The 19,201-nt window shown below is 37.9% G+C and overlaps 1 protein-coding gene across 1 annotated transcript; it reads right to left on the bottom strand.

Annotated features, from left to right (window-relative positions):
• Positions 1-724: 724 nt before the first annotated feature.
• LOC139743294 (5-hydroxytryptamine receptor-like) lies at positions 725-11,395 on the bottom strand. The gene is made up of 3 exons (XM_071653787.1): positions 11,159-11,395; positions 1,912-2,788; positions 725-996 (listed from the first exon to the last, which is right to left on the bottom strand). Exons 1-3 carry the CDS (start codon positions 11,357-11,359, stop codon positions 725-727), a joined length of 1,350 nt encoding a protein of 449 aa, XP_071509888.1. The 5' UTR covers positions 11,360-11,395.
• Between the last annotated feature and the right edge of the window lie 7,806 nt (positions 11,396-19,201).

The following is a 19,201-nucleotide window of genomic DNA, read 5'->3' as shown; positions in this document are numbered from 1 at the left end:
AACGACTGTAGCAGGATGGCACGGGTTTTGCATTGTTTGTAAACAAGCAGAGCTATCGCGACAGTATCGATCAAACCTGACATTCACAATAAGTAATTACTCACGTACACTAAAGTCAGAAGAGCAAGTATAGAACCAGAAAGGGGGGGGGGGAGAAACATATATTATGAATTTAGATACAAACATATTTCTATATAACTCCCTCACAGGTTGTCTACAATTTCAGATTTTTCTGACAAATCATTTGACTATCAAATAAGACAATTTATATGATGAGAAAATAGACTAGTTGTTAAACAACGAAGAAACACACTCACTGACTCAACTTGCACATCACTTCTGAAAAACGAGAAGTATCATAACAAATATTAACATACACATTTTCAGTCAAACTCACATACACATGCTGTCACTCATATACACAGACGTGCAAATATGAAGCTTACAGGTTACTCAAGTATCTGAAATCACCAATTAAACACAATTTAAACAGTCACTCTTAATTCCTAATGGTACTCAATATAAAAACCAAAACTCAAGTGATGAAAATGATGCTTCGGTTAAAGGCAATTTCCCCAAAATAAAGCAGTGGTCACGAATCCAAGGTTTTCACCCACGGGTTTTCACCTTTAATTGCATGTGCTCAGTTGCAACAGTGAATGTACAAATACAGTGAATTTCACTTCAACACGTTTTCTGACAGTGCTCCAAGTTAACCTCTTCATCACCAATCAGAACCATGCCTCGCCCTCCGGACGCTCTTCCGTATCCTATCCGGGATTGCTCGGCAGGTGGACAGGATGCCGACGAGGTGCTTCACCGTGCTCTCCTTTCTGTTCATGAAGACGTAGATCAGTGGGTCTAGCAGGGCGTTGAAGTAGGCGATCCACATGGTGGCGGCGGCAACGGAATGGTTCACCTTAATGGGGAAGTAGCAAAAGTGAATGATGTTGTAGGGAGCCCAGCAGAGAATGGTGGTGAGGACCAGCATAGCACCTATGTAGGAAGGCAGAGAAAGAACGAAAGTGCAGTCTGGAGTCAGTTTGATTAACCCCTACTATCATCAATCTAAACAAAACAAGATTAAGCATAAAATATATGACCAATTTCATCATATTCCTCATTCAAACATGTCTAGACAGCTAGATGAATTATGATTTTTGCCCAGGTGCTTTCTTGCCTTGGAATTTCTAGATCCTCTTCCAACTACATACTGATAGAACGCGGTAATAGAACTGCTGAATGTATCAAATTCCATGGTTTGATTTCATTTTGAGCAAACTCATACAAGTTTGTTAAGCATTGTTAATCAACCATCAAGGGTACAAATCATAAATTCGTATTCCAGTGCACAGTGTGATTAGTGTAGTCATTGCCATACCATGCTAATACAGTGGACTTCCGATATAACCGAAAAAATAATGGTAACACATAGCGTGGATAATGTTGTGGCTTGAATTTTTACTTCGTTGTAACCGGAATTTCGTTTTAACCGTGTTCGTTATAACGGGAGTGCACTGTAGTGGGAGAATGCCGAGGGAACGCCGAATTTGTATGTTAAGCACGATCACACATGAAATAGGTTGGTAACGATATTAAGTGCTCGTTACTGCATGAGCCTTTTTGAACCTTGTCATCCAGAACGCGTCGATTTGATTGTTTGTATTAATTCTACGTTTCTGTTTTATTACCACCATCCACTTTCAAGTCGTAAGATCGAGAAGTTCATAAATTCAGCCACATAGAATGATCTGTTCCTTCAATTCAAAACACAGTCCTAAATTATTATAAGTATAGGTCATTGACTTTCTAGTCGCCTTGCTCCACATAGATGCAGACTTACACGTGCATGTCTATGTGTGTACTATGCACATTCTACAAAACTGCAATATAAAATGAAATAACCTTTACCTGTCATGGCTACTTTCTTTTCCCTGCTGAACCTTCGCTGGTGCGCGAACATCTTTTTCCGCGCGCTTTGTGACCGCCTTCCTTCAGCCGTCTGTTCCCTTTGCGCTCCCTCACCACTAGCGAGTTCTCCTTGTGATGACTGCCTCTGGTCGTCAGAGCAGATCACGTGATCATGCCTCTGAGATACCAGTCGCGACACAGAGAAGGGCTGCTGCGGTTGGGTTCCTCCGGACGAAGAAGAGTCTCTGGAGTCGGGGATAATTACCCGGATATCGTTCAAGATAACATCGCTGCTTGTCAATCCCTCCTGCATCTGCACTGCTTGACGTTCACCTCGGCGTTGAACGTACCTGCTGCTACTTTTGGATTTGCTCCTGGGGGACTGTACGTGTGGGGAGAAGGACCAAGCTCCTCCCGCTCTTGCCTGTCTCTCTGGCGCGCTGTTTTGGCTGCTAACGCTGGAGGATCCAGTCAGCGTCCTGCTTACCTTATGCGCGGTTTTCACGCTATCATATTGCAAGAGCTGTTTCTCGGTCTTCCGGATGTAGTAGATGACGCACACGTAGCAGATAATCATCACGGGAATGGTGATACCGAAGATGACGGTGAACCAGATTGCGTAGTAGCTGCACACGTCCCACTTGGGCGAGCAGTGATGGGTGTGAGGGGTGTACTCAAACTCCGAAAGGAATTGGAATGTTGGTGGAAGGGTGATTGTGATGCTCACTGTCCAGATGAAGGCAACCATGATAACCATTCGTCGTCGTGTTGGCGGGAATTGAATGGACCAGACGATAGAAAGATATCGATCAATAGCAACACACATGACGTTGGTGAAATTACCGACACTGCAAGTTATCGCGAAGAACCCATTGATCTGGAGAGGGACAATCATAGAATGGAGAGGGTTGGCATTACAAACGTCGTATCAGCAAAGCTCTTACCACTTCAAAAAAGAAGAACAAGAAAAAGAACAAAAATGCCATCTAGACCAATATGGCGGTGCAATACGAAATCTTCAAAGACAATATTATCTTTAAACATGTTATCACCATGTAATCGTAGATGTATAACAAGCAGCGATGTTATGTTCCCAAAACCTTGAACTCAAGCCATTTGTACTCCGCTATAGTAAACTTTTTAACAAAAACAGATAAGGAATGAACAAGCACAGCAGGTATCTCAGGTTTCCACTATGACCACCTGTAAAGACTCCCACACACACACACACACTCTCTCTCTCTCTCTCCCTCTCTCTCTTCCTATGTGTATATATATATATATTTATATATATACATATGTGTGTGTGTGTGTGTATATATATATATATTTATGTATGTGACCGTGCATCACAAAACGAACAAAAAAGTCGCACCCCTTGATTTACGTGAGGACTCAAAAAGGTGAAATGGGTTAACTGAGTTATTATTGAGCTTTTTCATATTTTCTGAAAGAGCTCTCCTTCTTCTCATTTATTCATTAGTTTGGGATCATAACACGAATGGGAAAGTGTGTTTTCAGCAGTTTTCATACAACCCGTTTTGAGGGGAGAGTAGAATGATCAGGTATGTCGCAGAGGCCACTTTTCATTTCTTGAAATCCTTTGCACACACTTCACTTTCAAGTCTAATAACTTTTGAAAGGATAATGCTACTGCTTTGAATGTTGGCATTGATCATGGACAAAATGTGTTAATAGAGCATATCTAATGTCAGCTTGATCTGATAATTTCTTCATTGTTGTTGCTCCAGTGGTTTACATCCTGTGTTTTGTCTCTTTTATCACACAGCTAGCACTGCTTGGTAAAGATTAAGCGCTTGAATAGACCCTGTACTTCAGAACCTCTTTTTACTTTTCACACTTTTCCAGAGTGTGTGCTTTCTCTCCAATATTTAGATAGGTGAGAAGAGTCCATATGGATTGAGTTATACATTATTTTAAAGCTTAGAATCTGCTCTCTCAGGATCTGCCTTGAACTAAAAACCCATATCTAGCGACTTTTTGTTGGTTTTGTGGTGCAGGATCACATATACCAATTTGTACACACTCATGCATTATGTATCGTATATATCTTATAAACACACATACATACAACCATACATACATCTGCGTGAACTGACAATATTTTATTTACATTGTAGGAATGAGTGTGTAAGCTATCTTTTTCTTGTCATTGCCTAAAATTCAACTGAATAAAAATGAAGTAATATGAATGATGTAATAATAAAAGCCATAAAAATGAGAAAGGCTTCTAGTTTCTTTATTCTTGTTTGTCAGGTTTATTTTCACATTCCCTCTAGAACATACACAGACAGTTCAATGTCGTTGTAAAAGGTACAAACACTTTTCCATACACATATTCATAAATGTGTAAAGCAGTACATTGATTATTATGACAGGTTCTGGCTTTAGGGAAGTTTTGATTATGGGATAGGACCAATGCATTCCTACTTGACTTGTTCAGAGAGGGCCCTGAGGAATCCCCCTCAGCTTAGTCATGTCATGTTCTTGTGTCTCTGTTGTTTGTTTCATTTTGTCTTATTTTTTGTATAATGTATTATGTACTTGTAATTATAATAAGTATTTTTCAAGATATTTTAGAGTGGTTCGCAATCTAGAAGCAATGCTTTTTTTAGTGGACCTTTCAGTTCTCATTTTTACCCTTCAAACATAACGTTGTAATTCCAATATATGTGCATATATTAGTTTGTTGATTATCATTTATTGTTATACTTTAATTTGCAATGTATATATGCTTATATGATTGAATTTTTGATTTACGTTGTGTTATGTTTTGTTGAAGGAAAAATGAGAATGAAACATATGAAATGAATGAACGAAAGGAAAACTACAAGTCTATTTTAAGCTCGGTAGCGCGTGACAGCTTAGTCTGTATCAGAAGGTATTATAGTTAGATCCTGCTGAATTGGCGGATGAAATGAAAGATTATAGAGTAATAAGCACCGGATATACTCAACTGAATGACATTGTTTGAGCAAGAAGATACGCGTAGGAGTTACAAAGGGAATGCAATATCACGTACAATAACTTGCGAAGCTGTATCGGTGCTCCTGATTTTAACGAGTCTCTATCTGCACTTTCTCTCACCCTCTTTCATTGCTCCCTCCCTCTCTCTCTCTTTCTTAATTTTTTGAGGTTCCAAGAAATTTGAGCGCCACAGCCGAGCGCTATGTCTTATTGTATAAGACACGTACGTGATGGCGCCTTACACTTCTTTTCTCATTTTTGTCATCTTTATCGCAGGTTTTACGAGTATCATTAGCAAGGTGGTGTGGCTGAGTTTACACTCGGTAAACAGTCAAAAACCTAATGTTCAAAGTCACCATGCTAAAATTACGGTCATATTGCTCGTATGTTGGTGCCCTTAAAGAGTTGTGTAATGATAGCATTATATTAGATTTCTAGATTGATATAAGATAAAGAAAGACAGGTATTCTGTGAAAGAATGAAGTGTAGTCTGAACAGCAATTGAAATAAGAAAAGAAATCCCTGTGCCAAATATTGTTTCACGATCGCAAATTGATTAAAACAGCTCTATTAGAATACTGGCGCCACTCTCCTGGTGTATACGATTAAATGATAATGTTTGATTTGTTGGTGATACCTTACGATTTGCAGTACTGGCATGGACAATCATTAATTACTATATGGTTCCATTATTTTTTTCCCTTAAAACAACAAACGTCAATCACTCGACAATCACATACACACTGTTATTGTTGCTTTAAACAACAAGGCAACAACAACAACAACTACTACTACTACATCTTGGTGTCACCCCCTCTGCCTCTTTATATATATCCCTCTCTCTCTTTCTCATTTTCTGTGTTTCTCTGAACATTTAGTACAGAGACGTGAACAAGTCACCTCGACCCACCACACTAATGGATCATCGATTTGGCATAAATGCAAGTGAAGCGGGTGCACTGTGAGCAAACACAAATGCTTTCAACATGAAAGCGTTGGGGGGAAAATAATGTTTTGTGTGTGAGCTCATACCTCTATACAACGCAACCATTGCCAAGCAGCATATGCACATTCAAATAACAGAGTACAGTGAGCCTTTTCGGTGTTGCAAATAAAAGTTTTGTTGGTTTAAATGGCGAACGTAAACAGCCTAGATATCATTTCGTGCATTCACTTTGCCTTGACTCGGAAGGAACTGTATAGGATCCAAAATTTAAATTCTTTGAAAGACAGGATTTTTTTTCTCTCTCTCTCTTTCACTTCTAAGCATGTCATTAATGTGGATATCAGGAACATTGTGTTTCATGATTTTTTAAGGCAATTTACAGTACTGAAACGCAACATTTTATTCCCTTGAGTTGTTGTAGTAGTAGTCGGAAAAAAGGAACCAGTGGGACTCGAACCTGTCAACGACTGCTTTCCGGGCAGCGACACTACCGCCAGGCTGTCCCTAGTTACCGGCAGTGACACGATGAACATGGAACAAATACCCATGCTCCAAATTCCGACATTGTTATGTTAAGTAGTCCAAGGCGGACAAGGCATAGCAGTCCCACTGGTTCCTTTTTCCCGACATGTTTGTTAATGTGCAGATCAGCAGTTGCGATCTTAACAAAATTTAATTTAATTTGTAGAGGGAGACAAAGTGAAGAAACTCGCATCTGATGTTTCATCTATTTAGTATTGTTATCATTAAAATTAGTATTATTATTATTATTACCACTATCATTGTAGTTGTTATTACTATTATTGTTATGATGATGATGATGATTGTTATTATTATTAGTATTATTATCATTAGTAGTAGTAGTAGTAGTAGTAGTAGTAGTAGTAGTAGTAGTAGTAGTATAAGTAGTATTAGTATTATTGTTATTACTATTGTCTTATTACTCCACGGAGACTTATCACGAGACCATCAAATGACCAATCATGAACTGAACGTGATTGAGATGCTCCTTTGGGACTATAGGCAAAGGCAACGTATATCACACGCATGCAATTATTAAGTCCTAAACCTACCATGGCAACGATTGGTTTACACTTAAAGGTCCAGTTTACCTTTGGGAGCAGTCATTTGAAAAATATTCAAGATATCGCCTTTCATGCATATGTGTAGGTCTGTTGTACCACAAAACACCCTCCCATATAAAAGTTTTGCAATAAAGCCTAAGATATAAGGAGATGTCAGTATTTTTCTTAATAAACCGTAGCAGTATACGGTTTAGTCTGGAACCATTTTTATTATAGCTATTGTTCACATTTTCTATATTTAACAGTACTTAGCATCCATTGTACTGATTCAAATTTTCACAGTGGTTGTTTCTACCCTAACTCACATTTTAGAACTATTTTAAAGCACCAATGCTGGGTTTTTGTTTCATCTGCAAACGGTAAAATATGCCTTTCAAATAGAATCCACCAGCTTATATCTTCAGGTCAAATAACCACGGTTGATCGCATTGTTTAGAGATAAGAAGCGTTCGAGATACGCATTTCATGTCTATGTACATGGCAATTTGTGCACATTTTGCGGCTTACTCTGGAATATGATTGGAAATACACCGTTGGAAAAAGAAAATGAATATTATTCTTATTACCAACATTGACCAAGACCAGACATTATATGCGATCATACATACACACACACGCACACGCACACACGCACGCATATATATATATATATATATATATATATATATATATATATATATATATAATATACGTATATTTGTGTGTGTCTGTGTGTACATGAGAAACTATAGATACTTGTCCGATTATTCGATACATCAGTTTGATTAAAGCTATGAAAGAAAATACGGGACGATTGTTCTGCTGTAGATATCGTATTTTATCATGCCAGGTATTTGTAATCCTGATATTTCTTACCTATAAAACAAAGAGTGTGACCTCGTTACATAAAGTCAGTTCATTTCGTATTTGTTGCATGCCTTCTATTCACATACCAGCGGCCATTTCGTACTGTTACTGTCGCCTTTCTACCGTGTTCTACGTTTTGTCCTCCTGATCGCATCCAAAACTGTTCACACACACACACAAAAAAAAAAAAAAATACGCGGACAAAAAAGTATGGCTTAGCCCATTTGATGTTCAGCATCACTAGCTTCAAAAAAAAAACACACACACAAAAACACATGTTAACTGATAGCGGTGATGGCGCCAGTATGCACATAAATTATTTGTTGCATGAAGAACAATAAAGCGGTGAAATTATTACAATTACATTACTTGGCATGATTGATCTGAAGCAGTAGTGCATTAAAGTAAATTTTGCACGCTATAGATAACAAAAACGAACAATAGACTCGAGGACGAGTTTGACAGAAGAAAAAAAGGGGGAAGCTAACTTGACTGTCATGACAACAAATAGGATATCACAAAGTCGTAAAGATAACTCAATGGCAACTTTCCTTGTCTGTACTGTATATGTGATTCTCATTCACGTGTAAGAATTCGGTCATGTGTTCGACAAAAGGTGAATGTTTGTTCTAATCACAGTTTTTTGTTGTGAAAGGTTTCCTCAATTTTTCATTGTCGCATTTCTAAGGTTTACTTCCACGTATCAGAAATTACTTATGTTATATTTTAGGTAGCCTTGCAAATGCTATAGGAAATCTCGAACAGAGTAGACTATTTCTTGCTTAAAAGGCGTTGCTTGACCCGTGAGGCCAAACTCATACAAACACTCGCTTGTCACAGGTTGAATGAAAGGTTTCCCAGTCAAAGACGATAATATAGCAATAGAAATCGGTTATAAGTAGCCTTACCTGTTTTCCTTATTGCCACTGAATTTAAGGTTAGCATGGACTGCATATCGGCTGATAAATTCTATCCTGAACAAACAACAAACTCAAAAGTTGACTGTACTATGCTGAAGGAGTGATCTAATAAAGAGAGGACGGGTGTTGTCTACGCTGTAATTATTATTCATTATTGTGATGAAATGTGAGCAGTTAAGGCAAGCTAGGGTCTGATAGATACCCATGGATGTTTCAACATGTCTCCTTTGTTGCTATAGTGTTGATTTTCAAGTCAGCATCCTACATAATAATTATCATATGCCCTAGGAAATAAATATCACGTGATTTACACTTCAGACTTGTTTTTTTATGAAATTGATTCTTATATTTCATCTTATTCTATCGGTAAAAGAAGCAGACGGTTTTCATGTTAATTCACGGAAACAATACAAATACATAAATGCATTATGTGGGTGTATGTACAAATATATCATGTCATCATTAATCTATAATCTCTGATGGCATAAACCCTGCATTCTGCAGTTTGAGAATGCATAGACATACTTTTTTGTGTGTGTTTGGCTATAATAACATGAGTATATTATTTCTTTGTTATTTCATAATGGAAATAGAATAGACATCTTGACAGATAATGAATTGATCACATGTAAACACTGATGCATCAACACTTAAAGAAAATGTAGATAAAAAAATAATAATAATTCTTTCAGGAAGGGTTGTCTTTGCAATTCCAAACCATGGCTTGGTTTATTGTGGTTATGAATGCACTCAGCAGAGAATATAAGGCTCATAATCTATTTCCACTTGGGGTGTGGATAAAATGTATTCAAGTGCACAGTATACTGTATATCATAAACAGTCACATCTGATCTACATTTCCATGATTATCTTGTGCACTCACGAATATGAGGTGGATCACACGGCACTGAAGGCAAAGGACGAAACATGTCCAATATCGTAAAACTTGAAAATTTCGCGTGCATATTAATATCGTGATTTTCGCAAGAGCCAAGATTCGCGAAATTACAATACGGGCGAAAGCTCTTGTCTGCAATATATTATGCATAGAATGCGATTCGATTTGCATTTGAAGGCAATTCGGGAAAATTCATCCCGCGAAAAGGGCCGTCGGCTCTAATTAGCAACAACAACAAAATATATGCCTCAAACATTTCTTGCTTTACGGTACCGATAGTTGTTGTGGTTTTTTTCTTTCATTCTGAGGTTCATGATCTCACGCCTCTGCCGATTGAGGATTGAGTGAACAGAGCTAACCTGTGCTCCAAATCGTCATAAGAAATACGGTGTACGATCTTTTCCTCCTAATTCTCCCTTACATATATATATATATATATATATATATATATATATATATATATATATACATGTATGTGTGTATTTATATATATATAAATATATATATATATATATATATATATATATATATATACATGTATGTGTGTATTTATATATATATAAATATATATATATATATATATATATATATAGAGAGAGAGAGAGAGAGAGAGAGAGAGAGAGAGATGATATCCCTAGCTTTCTCTCTCTTTATCTATCTCTTTCAGCTTTAAATTCATTGTCATATTCCTTCTGTTTCCCATATAGCCTATATACTCTCCTATACTCTTTTGTTCTCTCCTTATGCTCTTACTCCTCTCTCTCCTTCCCTCTCTCTCTCTCTCTCTTTCTCTCTCATACCGTTTCATTCATTATCTTTCTCTTTCAATCACTTAGCCCTCAATCTCTTTCTCTTACGCTGTTTTATTTATTTCTCTCACGCGAGTCTCTTGATTTTCCACAATATGATTTAACTCACAATAATTATTGTGCCGTCGCCTCCACTTTGTGCTCAGGACGTACATCACGCTGTGAAAATGCTGACGTGAGCGATCGGGCTCTCAATTTGGAGGACCCGATTGGAAGGATAAGAATCTTTACACATTATGTCAATATAGAATTAGTTTAAGTGAGGGTCGTCAAATTATTGGCATGTGGTCTGCTCTAGGAAGTTTTCTTAATTAAACCGAGTGATTGAACTGCCAGTTACTCAATGTGCACTGCAATTACATGTATTGTTCAACTTGACAGATCTGTATCAGGTAGAGTAAACTGTAACGCACTGAATGGGAACAGGTTTATTACAGCCAGACGTAAAATAGCACAATTATGAAGGTTTGAAGTTTCATGCTTGTAGAAAATAGTGCTACTAGTAGCGATCGCCATCTTTACACGATCGTCGGAGTGTCAGATCATATTTCATGATAGCATGATAGCGACAAATATCACGGTTTCTAGAAATTGATGTCATCTTCAACATTCCATAAGATTTTAGTGAATATTTTGTAATATTTTGTTAATTTGATCCTACCCCATTGATATTTTATATAGTCAATTTGAATTGAGAGTGAAGTCGAACTGTCTACAATCAGGGTTTTCAAACAAGACGTGGCACATCAACTTACCGTACATACAGTAGCGTTGTTAGTGAGCAAATAACCGTTGTCGAAGATGGCAGCTACGGAAAACGTCATGCTAAAGAGAGTGATGCCGAGATCGATGACGTTGAGGTTGACGATTAGGAGGTTGTGGTAATTCCGCCGTAGCTTCGGCGACGTGAGTATCTGCGTCATCGCCAGGATATTGGTAAAGAACGCGGCCACCATAATGACGATCAGCGTCACGGCTTCGGCGATGGCAGCCGGGCTGCCCGGGGCATGTATAAGGGAATCATCACTCGACGTATCGGTGTCATTCGGCGTCACAGTTGATAATAACACTTCTTCCGCCATTTCGAAATTCAGGACGCAACAGTCTTGACCCTTGGCATTGGTAGATCAAATTATTAATCGAATACCCCTGTTCAGACTTATCACGCAGTGGTCTTCTACTACAATGCTTGTGAAATGCTGGAATTCTATAGTGCGAGAGCTGCGAACATCTGAGCTAAATCTAACGCATTTTAACGCTGATTTAATTTCATATCAGTCGTCACGAGCAAAGTCCAGTTTTATTACTCACTGACACACTATCACACACACACACAAACATCATCACCATTGTCATCATCACATACACACATACAAACGACAAATATCTTTTCGAAACAGAAAATGCCGTTCTTGGAAAATGAGGGTGCTCAGCACCGAAAATTGGTCTCCCCTCCCAAACCTTACATAATGATTTATGACGTGATTTTGATTTACGTAAATATCTTACTTTGATTTGAAGATAGAAAGAATATAGTTATATCCAGTTACAAAATGTAAAAGTTGGAAGCAAAATTAACTCAGATAAAATCTTTTCCCAGTTCTTAAAGTGATGAAACCTCGCAGAGAAATTTCCAAATTTGTATCAGATCCTTTCTAGCGCCAGTAATTGATTTGCAATAAACAGACACATGAACACAAAATTCAACACGCGACTGTGTCGGTCGAAGATAAGTTTAGACGCAGTTTTATCGAACTTCCGGCTTTTTCATGTCGTAATCAATCGTGTAAAAGTTATAACGCGACTTTTACAGACACTTATGATCAAAACAATTCCGATTTGAAATACCGAGCATGACTGCGCCTGAAAAAAAAAAATCCTTGGGGAAAAAATCGGCTAGAAATAATTTTATGTAAAACAGTTCCAACGATGCGCTTAGTGTTTACATGCTGTCGAGATTATTTTATGGCGACATGGTTTTAAAAACGCAAATTTAACAGATGAGTAAACATGGACCCATCAGAGATAATCATATTCACTACAGCAAAATGAAGGATGCACGCAGACTATGTCCGGTCCGTCTCCGGTCAGAGCGCTCTTTCATATGCGCAAATCAAGCAGCGGGGCGGGGTGCCACTCGTCCGTACGTTTAACGGACTGCGCCATGTGTGTAAATGCGCGGCGTTAGACGGTTATACTGAAGTATCCTTTGCGAAGCCATAGAAGCACACAAAAGCGTGGTTCATCTTCGTATCAATTGCAAAAGAACAGGAAAATTCAGTAAAGAAGAGGTAATCTGGACAGACATTGTACAACTTTTATAGCGTATGATGTAATTTGCTGGCTTCCTTTCCATCTTTGAATATAAAAAAAAAGACATTCAATGTCAGCAAGCATTGATACAGTCATTCATACGCTTTTATTTGTGACCTCAATGACGGATGGACTACTCGAATAAAAATGAAACTTCTTATCGCTAGTAGTGCACTCTGGCAAGATAACAATGCCTTCAGGCTCGATCAGTGGTTCTGACCGAGAGAAACAAAAAAAAAAATTGTACTTTGTTTCTCCCAAAAATTCCCCCAAGGGATTGTCGAGGAGGTAAATATTCGGAGTTTTTCTTCCTCCTAATGTGTGAGATATTATGAAGTATCGCTTTTAGAGAAGCCGGGGAACATGGGACAGTTTTAGTGCGTTTTATGTGTGCTAAACGCGTGGATCATTTCTTTTATCTGAAATCTGTGGGGTTTTTGTTGTTGTTGTTGTTGTTGTTGATAGAATGTGGGTTCAGCGGTCGCCACATTGCGTGCAAAATTATCCCTACGGTCGCCACTGCTATGTGTGTATGTGTGTGTGTGTGTGTGTGTGTGTGTGTGTGTGTGTGTGTGTGTGTGTGTGAGGGTGTGTGGGTCGATGGAGTCAAAGCACAAAAATGCGAGAAAATTTTGTGTTTTCTCATTTTCATGTTTTGCAACCCCCACATTGCGTTTCAAGCATCCAGTGGAATTCTTCGATTTCAGAATGTTGTGAGAAGTTAGATAACTAACATAATATAATGTATTTAGTCCATCAACCTTTTAATACAAAGAAATGTGCACAGGATCACGACAGTAATGACAGGTTATGCACTGAAACAATGTAATTGCTAGATGAGTGCGATAACAAGCAAGAGCAGTACCCCGGCCCTTCCTTGTCTTACTCCTTAATGAAACAACACTTTGCACTTCATATGAGCAAAGATAATTCCTCGTTTATAGGAACCTCAATAGCTTTGTGCAACGTCCACGGAGGATTACGTTTAGCTATTAGTTTAGATGGACAATGTCCGGTCTCGCTTTTGTGGTCAGCTTCATCAAACAAGGACAAGGAAGTAGCCTGTTTAGAGGATGGCAAGTGTTTGTCCACCTATCAAAGCTGATAGGTTCACGTCACTTCCCTTTACGGCTTCTTTTTTTTTTTATTTAGTCTCACCTCGTAATCAAGGCATAACAGGATTTAGTAGACGTATTGCGTCTGGATTGATTAATTGTGTCTGGAGAAATGTTCCCTTCACTCTCAGAAATAAATGGTCGTTGTTCGTTACCTCCTAATTAGATGGCGGTGAGACAAGGAATCTGGAGATCAATCGAAGGCAAAGTCCATTCCGTTTTGTCAGTCCGAAGACCGAAACGCCAGAAGCTCTCAATATTCGAACCGTCGTCTGTTCCTCGAAACATGCCGTGCAAGACGTATGGATCCTCCTCCCCCCCCCCCCCCCCCCCCGAAGCGTCATGAAAAAATCACGTCGCAGTGTTATTCAGGGTCGTAGCCGATTCCCTTCACATAATTATTTGGATGAGTAGATCCGGTGGCGTTGCTGTCAAGAAATAAGAGTTTACGAACTTTCGATGTGGACGGAATAAACGGGTTATGCCTGTACAATCACTGCTATCATCACTTCAGCACTATCGTCATGTATTATCGTATTCACTCTGATAATTCAACCTAACTAAATATGAAAATAATGACCTTGTGAATCTCGTAAATTATTTGTAGCACAAGCACGTTTGCTTAACCCCAAAGATGATTTGAGGTATTCATTAATGATGGACGGGTCAGTGACATACAAACAGTAACTTTACTAGTCATTGGTGTTTGATCTCTTTCTTATATTGTTTCACAAATATGTAATGTCATAACCCAATTATGCACAGTTGACATTTAGAATTATTTAAATAAATTGAATGATGTTATTGAATATTGATTTTGATGATAATTTCAATGTCATTACTTAAGACGTTGTAATATCAGTCTGTACCGATGTTTACCCTTGTCAAGGTCTATAAAGCCCCATCTATTTTCAGCATAACTGCTCACGATGGCAGTCTCCTGCGTTTATTCAATTCTCCCATTCATTGAAAAGAAATTTCTATGTTTATGTCTTATCTGCATATTTTTGATAGGTTACATGCAATCCATCATACAGCGTGCTGCTCATCGCAACATGTACGCATACCTTTCTACTGTCTATTATCTTATCCAAATGTGTGTTAGTTCTGTATCATTTCCTGATGTACACGCCATGAATACAATCTTCACAGTGCCCTGAGCAGATATTGTTATAAGTCGTATTATAACTTAAAATATCGCTTGCAAGGGCACGTGCACCATGCATGTCATTCAGTGTCTTTGTTTAGATCCTGATGAAGGCCTATATGGCCAAAAGCTTGAGAACTTGATAAAGGCCATAGAAAGTAGAAGCTATACGTCTGGACCAGTGGGATACTGCATGCTATCCTAAAAATATGTTATATCATATTCTAAATCCACACACCCTATACTATGTGTTGCCGTTATACCACACGCATGATGTGTTTCATATGTTATATTATATTCTAAATCCACACACCCTATACTATATGTTGCCGTTATACCACACGCATGCTGTGTTTTATTGCTTAAGAAAATAAAAGCCTGCAGATGTTACTGCTGTCATGGCTGTGTCTGGTTATATGAACAAGAAAGCAGTGTTGCTATTTCGTCTGCGTACAATAACACTAATGAGTAGAGGGCAAAAAAAAAAAAACCAGGTACAAATTGCGCATTGAGGTTTGCGGGTGTTTGACATATCATAATCATTGTTTCCTATAAAATCCCACAGTTTTCGAACGTGATGTCCACATATGCTTTCTCATGTCGGACGTCAAACCAAGAGTTGACAGCGGGCTTGACACAGGACTGCCAGCCCGCAAACACTTCAAAGTTGCTAGGGAGCAGATAGTTTCTTCATCCACTGGGTCCATCTAGTCTTTCCTTTGATTTTTCTCTGAATCACATGGAAGGGAAGATTGATTTATGTCACCTTTCTGCACGTATTGAGTATATAATATAAAAATGTTTTAAGTCATTCGTAGCCCACGTGTTGGTCAAATGATTGTCTTCAATAGTTCTGGAGGGGAACAGAACTCCAGGATTTATCATGATGTCAACATACACAGCACAAATTTTCGGGCACTCTGGAGTAAAATATTTTGTCAAGGGACTTTGATTCTGAGAGACTTGGGCAATTACAATAACACATTATAACCTGAGCATGTTATGATATCATGATAAATTATTGGACTTTTGCTTTCCTACTATTAATGATGATTATGATGATGATGATGATGATCATATATATATATATATATATATATATATATATATATATATATATATAGCGAAAACTTTGAGCAAAGAAAATGGGTTTTCATCGGGATTCGAACCCGAGACCTCCGGATTGTTTCTGGTAAGTTTTTCCTTCCTTGTTTCAAAATGTATATATGTGTATATATATATATATATATATATATATATATATATATATATATATATATATATGTATATAATATATACATATATATATATATATATATATATATATATATATATATATGAGTGTATAAATCACCGGCTGCGGTTTATCATTGTTGAGGATTGTTGCAAGAAACATATCGTAAAAATTATAAATCATGGAATCTCTATGAAGTAATTTGACTAAATATCGGAACGACTGCAGAACGTCACACAATATAGCTCGATTTGCAACACTCGTGAAGAAATGAATAAGGTATAGCAAAATAGACAATAAGAAGCCTCCAATAAACAATGTACAACGTCGTTGCGTGTGTTCTTGATCGCTTCATTGCTTGTTTGTAGGCATTTTATGGGAAGCACGTTCCCTTTCGATAAATCTGTCTACAATGCGTGTACTTCAGCATCTTGGGGCAAGCAGTAATTATTGCCGTATAATGGGGACGAAGAAATGGTGTCGTGTTTCATCCTTCCTCGTTTATACAACAGAAAGTACAAGGAGACGTTTTGATATTAGTTGCTGAATAAAATGATCTTGTACACTTTGATTTATTAAGACTCCCAAAGAAAACCCATTGCATACGTCCACACTTCGTGTGGCTGTCTGCATTATTACATCAAGGGACCTCATTTGTAGAGTTCAGGGCACCATTTCATTAAAGTTGTCGGCCCAGACAAATTGTCAAGTCTCCGACAATTTCTGGAAAATCCTTGGTTTTCATTGGCTGAAAAGCTCTGATCGCTGACTGTTACTATGGTAACTGTCAGAAACTGACAACTTGTCAGGGCTGACAACTTTGATGAAACAGTGCCCAGATCTCTTGATAAACTGGCCTGAAAATGGGTATATATTCGTTTTCCGTCGTAAAAGTCTATGCGAAAGTATCGCATCCAAGACACAATATGTTGAACATCAGCACAACATGAACGCGATGTTTGAAATTTTGACATTAACATTTATTTCACAAGTCTCTTGTAGTGACACAAATAAACCAAACATGTTAATGCTGGCTACTTGGCTACTGCAATCAGAGAGTAAATAGTCAGCTCAATGCATTAGTAGCTTGTGTTGTGTGAAGTCCAGTATACCATGACAGTTTTAGATAAGTTTGCTCAGATCTTGCAGTGAGCAGGGAGTCCTACGGCATACTGACCAATCACTTGTTAGTTAGCTCAATAAGCCAGTTCGGGTTTAGCTCATGGGTACATGGGAACAAATGCCCTTTCTTCTTTCTCAGTTGATTAGGTACTCCACTAGTTTCAAGCGACAGAAGGCATAAGCTTGCCCAACGTAACAATTAATGGAATTCATCAGTCATGTTCAAACAAAGGATGAACTTGCGTAGACCAGTCGACCAGAATAATCCTTCCATTGGAATTTTGGAAAGCATCCATTTCATCATTTTGCACTGAATGTATCAACAATCTCTTTCTATTGATATTGTCAGATGCCGATATTGCTGTCAGGTGGATGTGCTGGCAAGCACCACTTACAAGGATAACTTGAATAATAATCACATTACACATGCTTATCTCAGTGAATTTAAAAACTAACATGCTCTGCTGGTACAGATGACCTTTTTCTGCTCATGCTCGAACCCCGAACTGGCTTATCTTCGAAATCCATATTCATTTCATTTCATTTCATTTCATTTCATTCCATTCCATTCCATTCCGTTTCATTTCATTTCATTTCGTTTCATTTCATTTCGTTTCATTTCATTTCATTTCATTTCATTTCGTTTCGTTTCGTTTCGTTTCATTTCACTTCATTTCGATTATCATTTTTGGAACTTTTTCATGAACAAAATTTTACAAACGAAAATACATATACATTATGATGAAGCTAAGGGTAGATTTTGATTTCGTGATAGAAACAGTATTACAATACATAAAGTACAGGCTTACCAAATAATGACCAATATGAATTGGATTTTGGAGGGTTTGAAGCAAAAAATAAAGCTCAAAAGCGTGATAATCATGGAAGAGAATATATTTCAATAGGTGCAGATACACGTGCATGAGCCAGGGGGTTGGATTAGGACAGGGGGGGGGGGGGCTTGTTTGCCCTCAAAATGTGTTTTAGAATCGTTGTATAAGGTTTAGGCATGGGATAGATATAAAATAACTGCAATTACTCAATAAACAATAGATAATCAATATCTTTTAATTCGTTATAGATTGGTCTGATTTTCATTACGCCTTGTAGCATTTTTAACACTAACGTTTCTTTATTGGTTAACAGCATTTTCCATGCTGAACCCCAATTTTTGCACTGGAAGTCCAGTTTAAAACTCTGAATTGAAAAGAGATAAAAGTGCCATAAATTTGGCAATGCACCGTGCTTACACGTTTATTGCTACAGCCTAATGCTTTAGGATAATCTATTGCTCCTTTAAGGTGATGACAGCAGAGAGCTAGTATACCTATCACCCTTGAACGTCGAAATGATTTAACGTTGGTAACATACCTTCGCGCCAGCAGGCATATTAATTTTATGGAATGTAGGCTGAAACCTAACCTATAGTATTTGATCGAAAGGGCGCGCTTTCGAGTATTAAACCTGTAAGTGGCTACGGAATATCCAGTCATACTGTTACGCGCTTGTTGGAAATTAGCAACATCTCTATGTGTTCCCCGGTAAGGATTGATTAAAAGAAAAGTTTCCCTAACCGCAATATCGCGTCATCGAATGCATGCAGGAAAATGAGAGAACTATAGTTCGACAAAGATGGGATAATCCCTTTAAAACTTGTGAAATTGTACTGATGTGGATATTCCATGTGCCGCTCTAAGTAGAAGGTAATCTATGGGACAATGCAAGGGATGTCAAAATAGAATAACAGTATCAACAGATAAAAGAAGAATTTCATAATCTACACTTTTTGACATAGAAAGAGCATTTTGCCCATCTACTTTTCGCTTCCTTTGTTTTTTAATTCCTTTTACATTATCTCAGCCTTAAA

Source organism: Diadema antillarum, unplaced genomic scaffold (assembly GCF_040938485.1).
Source record: "Diadema antillarum isolate AM-2024a unplaced genomic scaffold, OU_Dant_1.0 seq00001066_RagTag, whole genome shotgun sequence".
Lineage (NCBI taxonomy): Eukaryota > Metazoa > Echinodermata > Echinoidea > Diadematoida > Diadematidae > Diadema > Diadema antillarum.
Note: the sequence above shows the minus strand (reverse complement) of the source record. Positions and strands in the feature narration are given on the sequence as shown.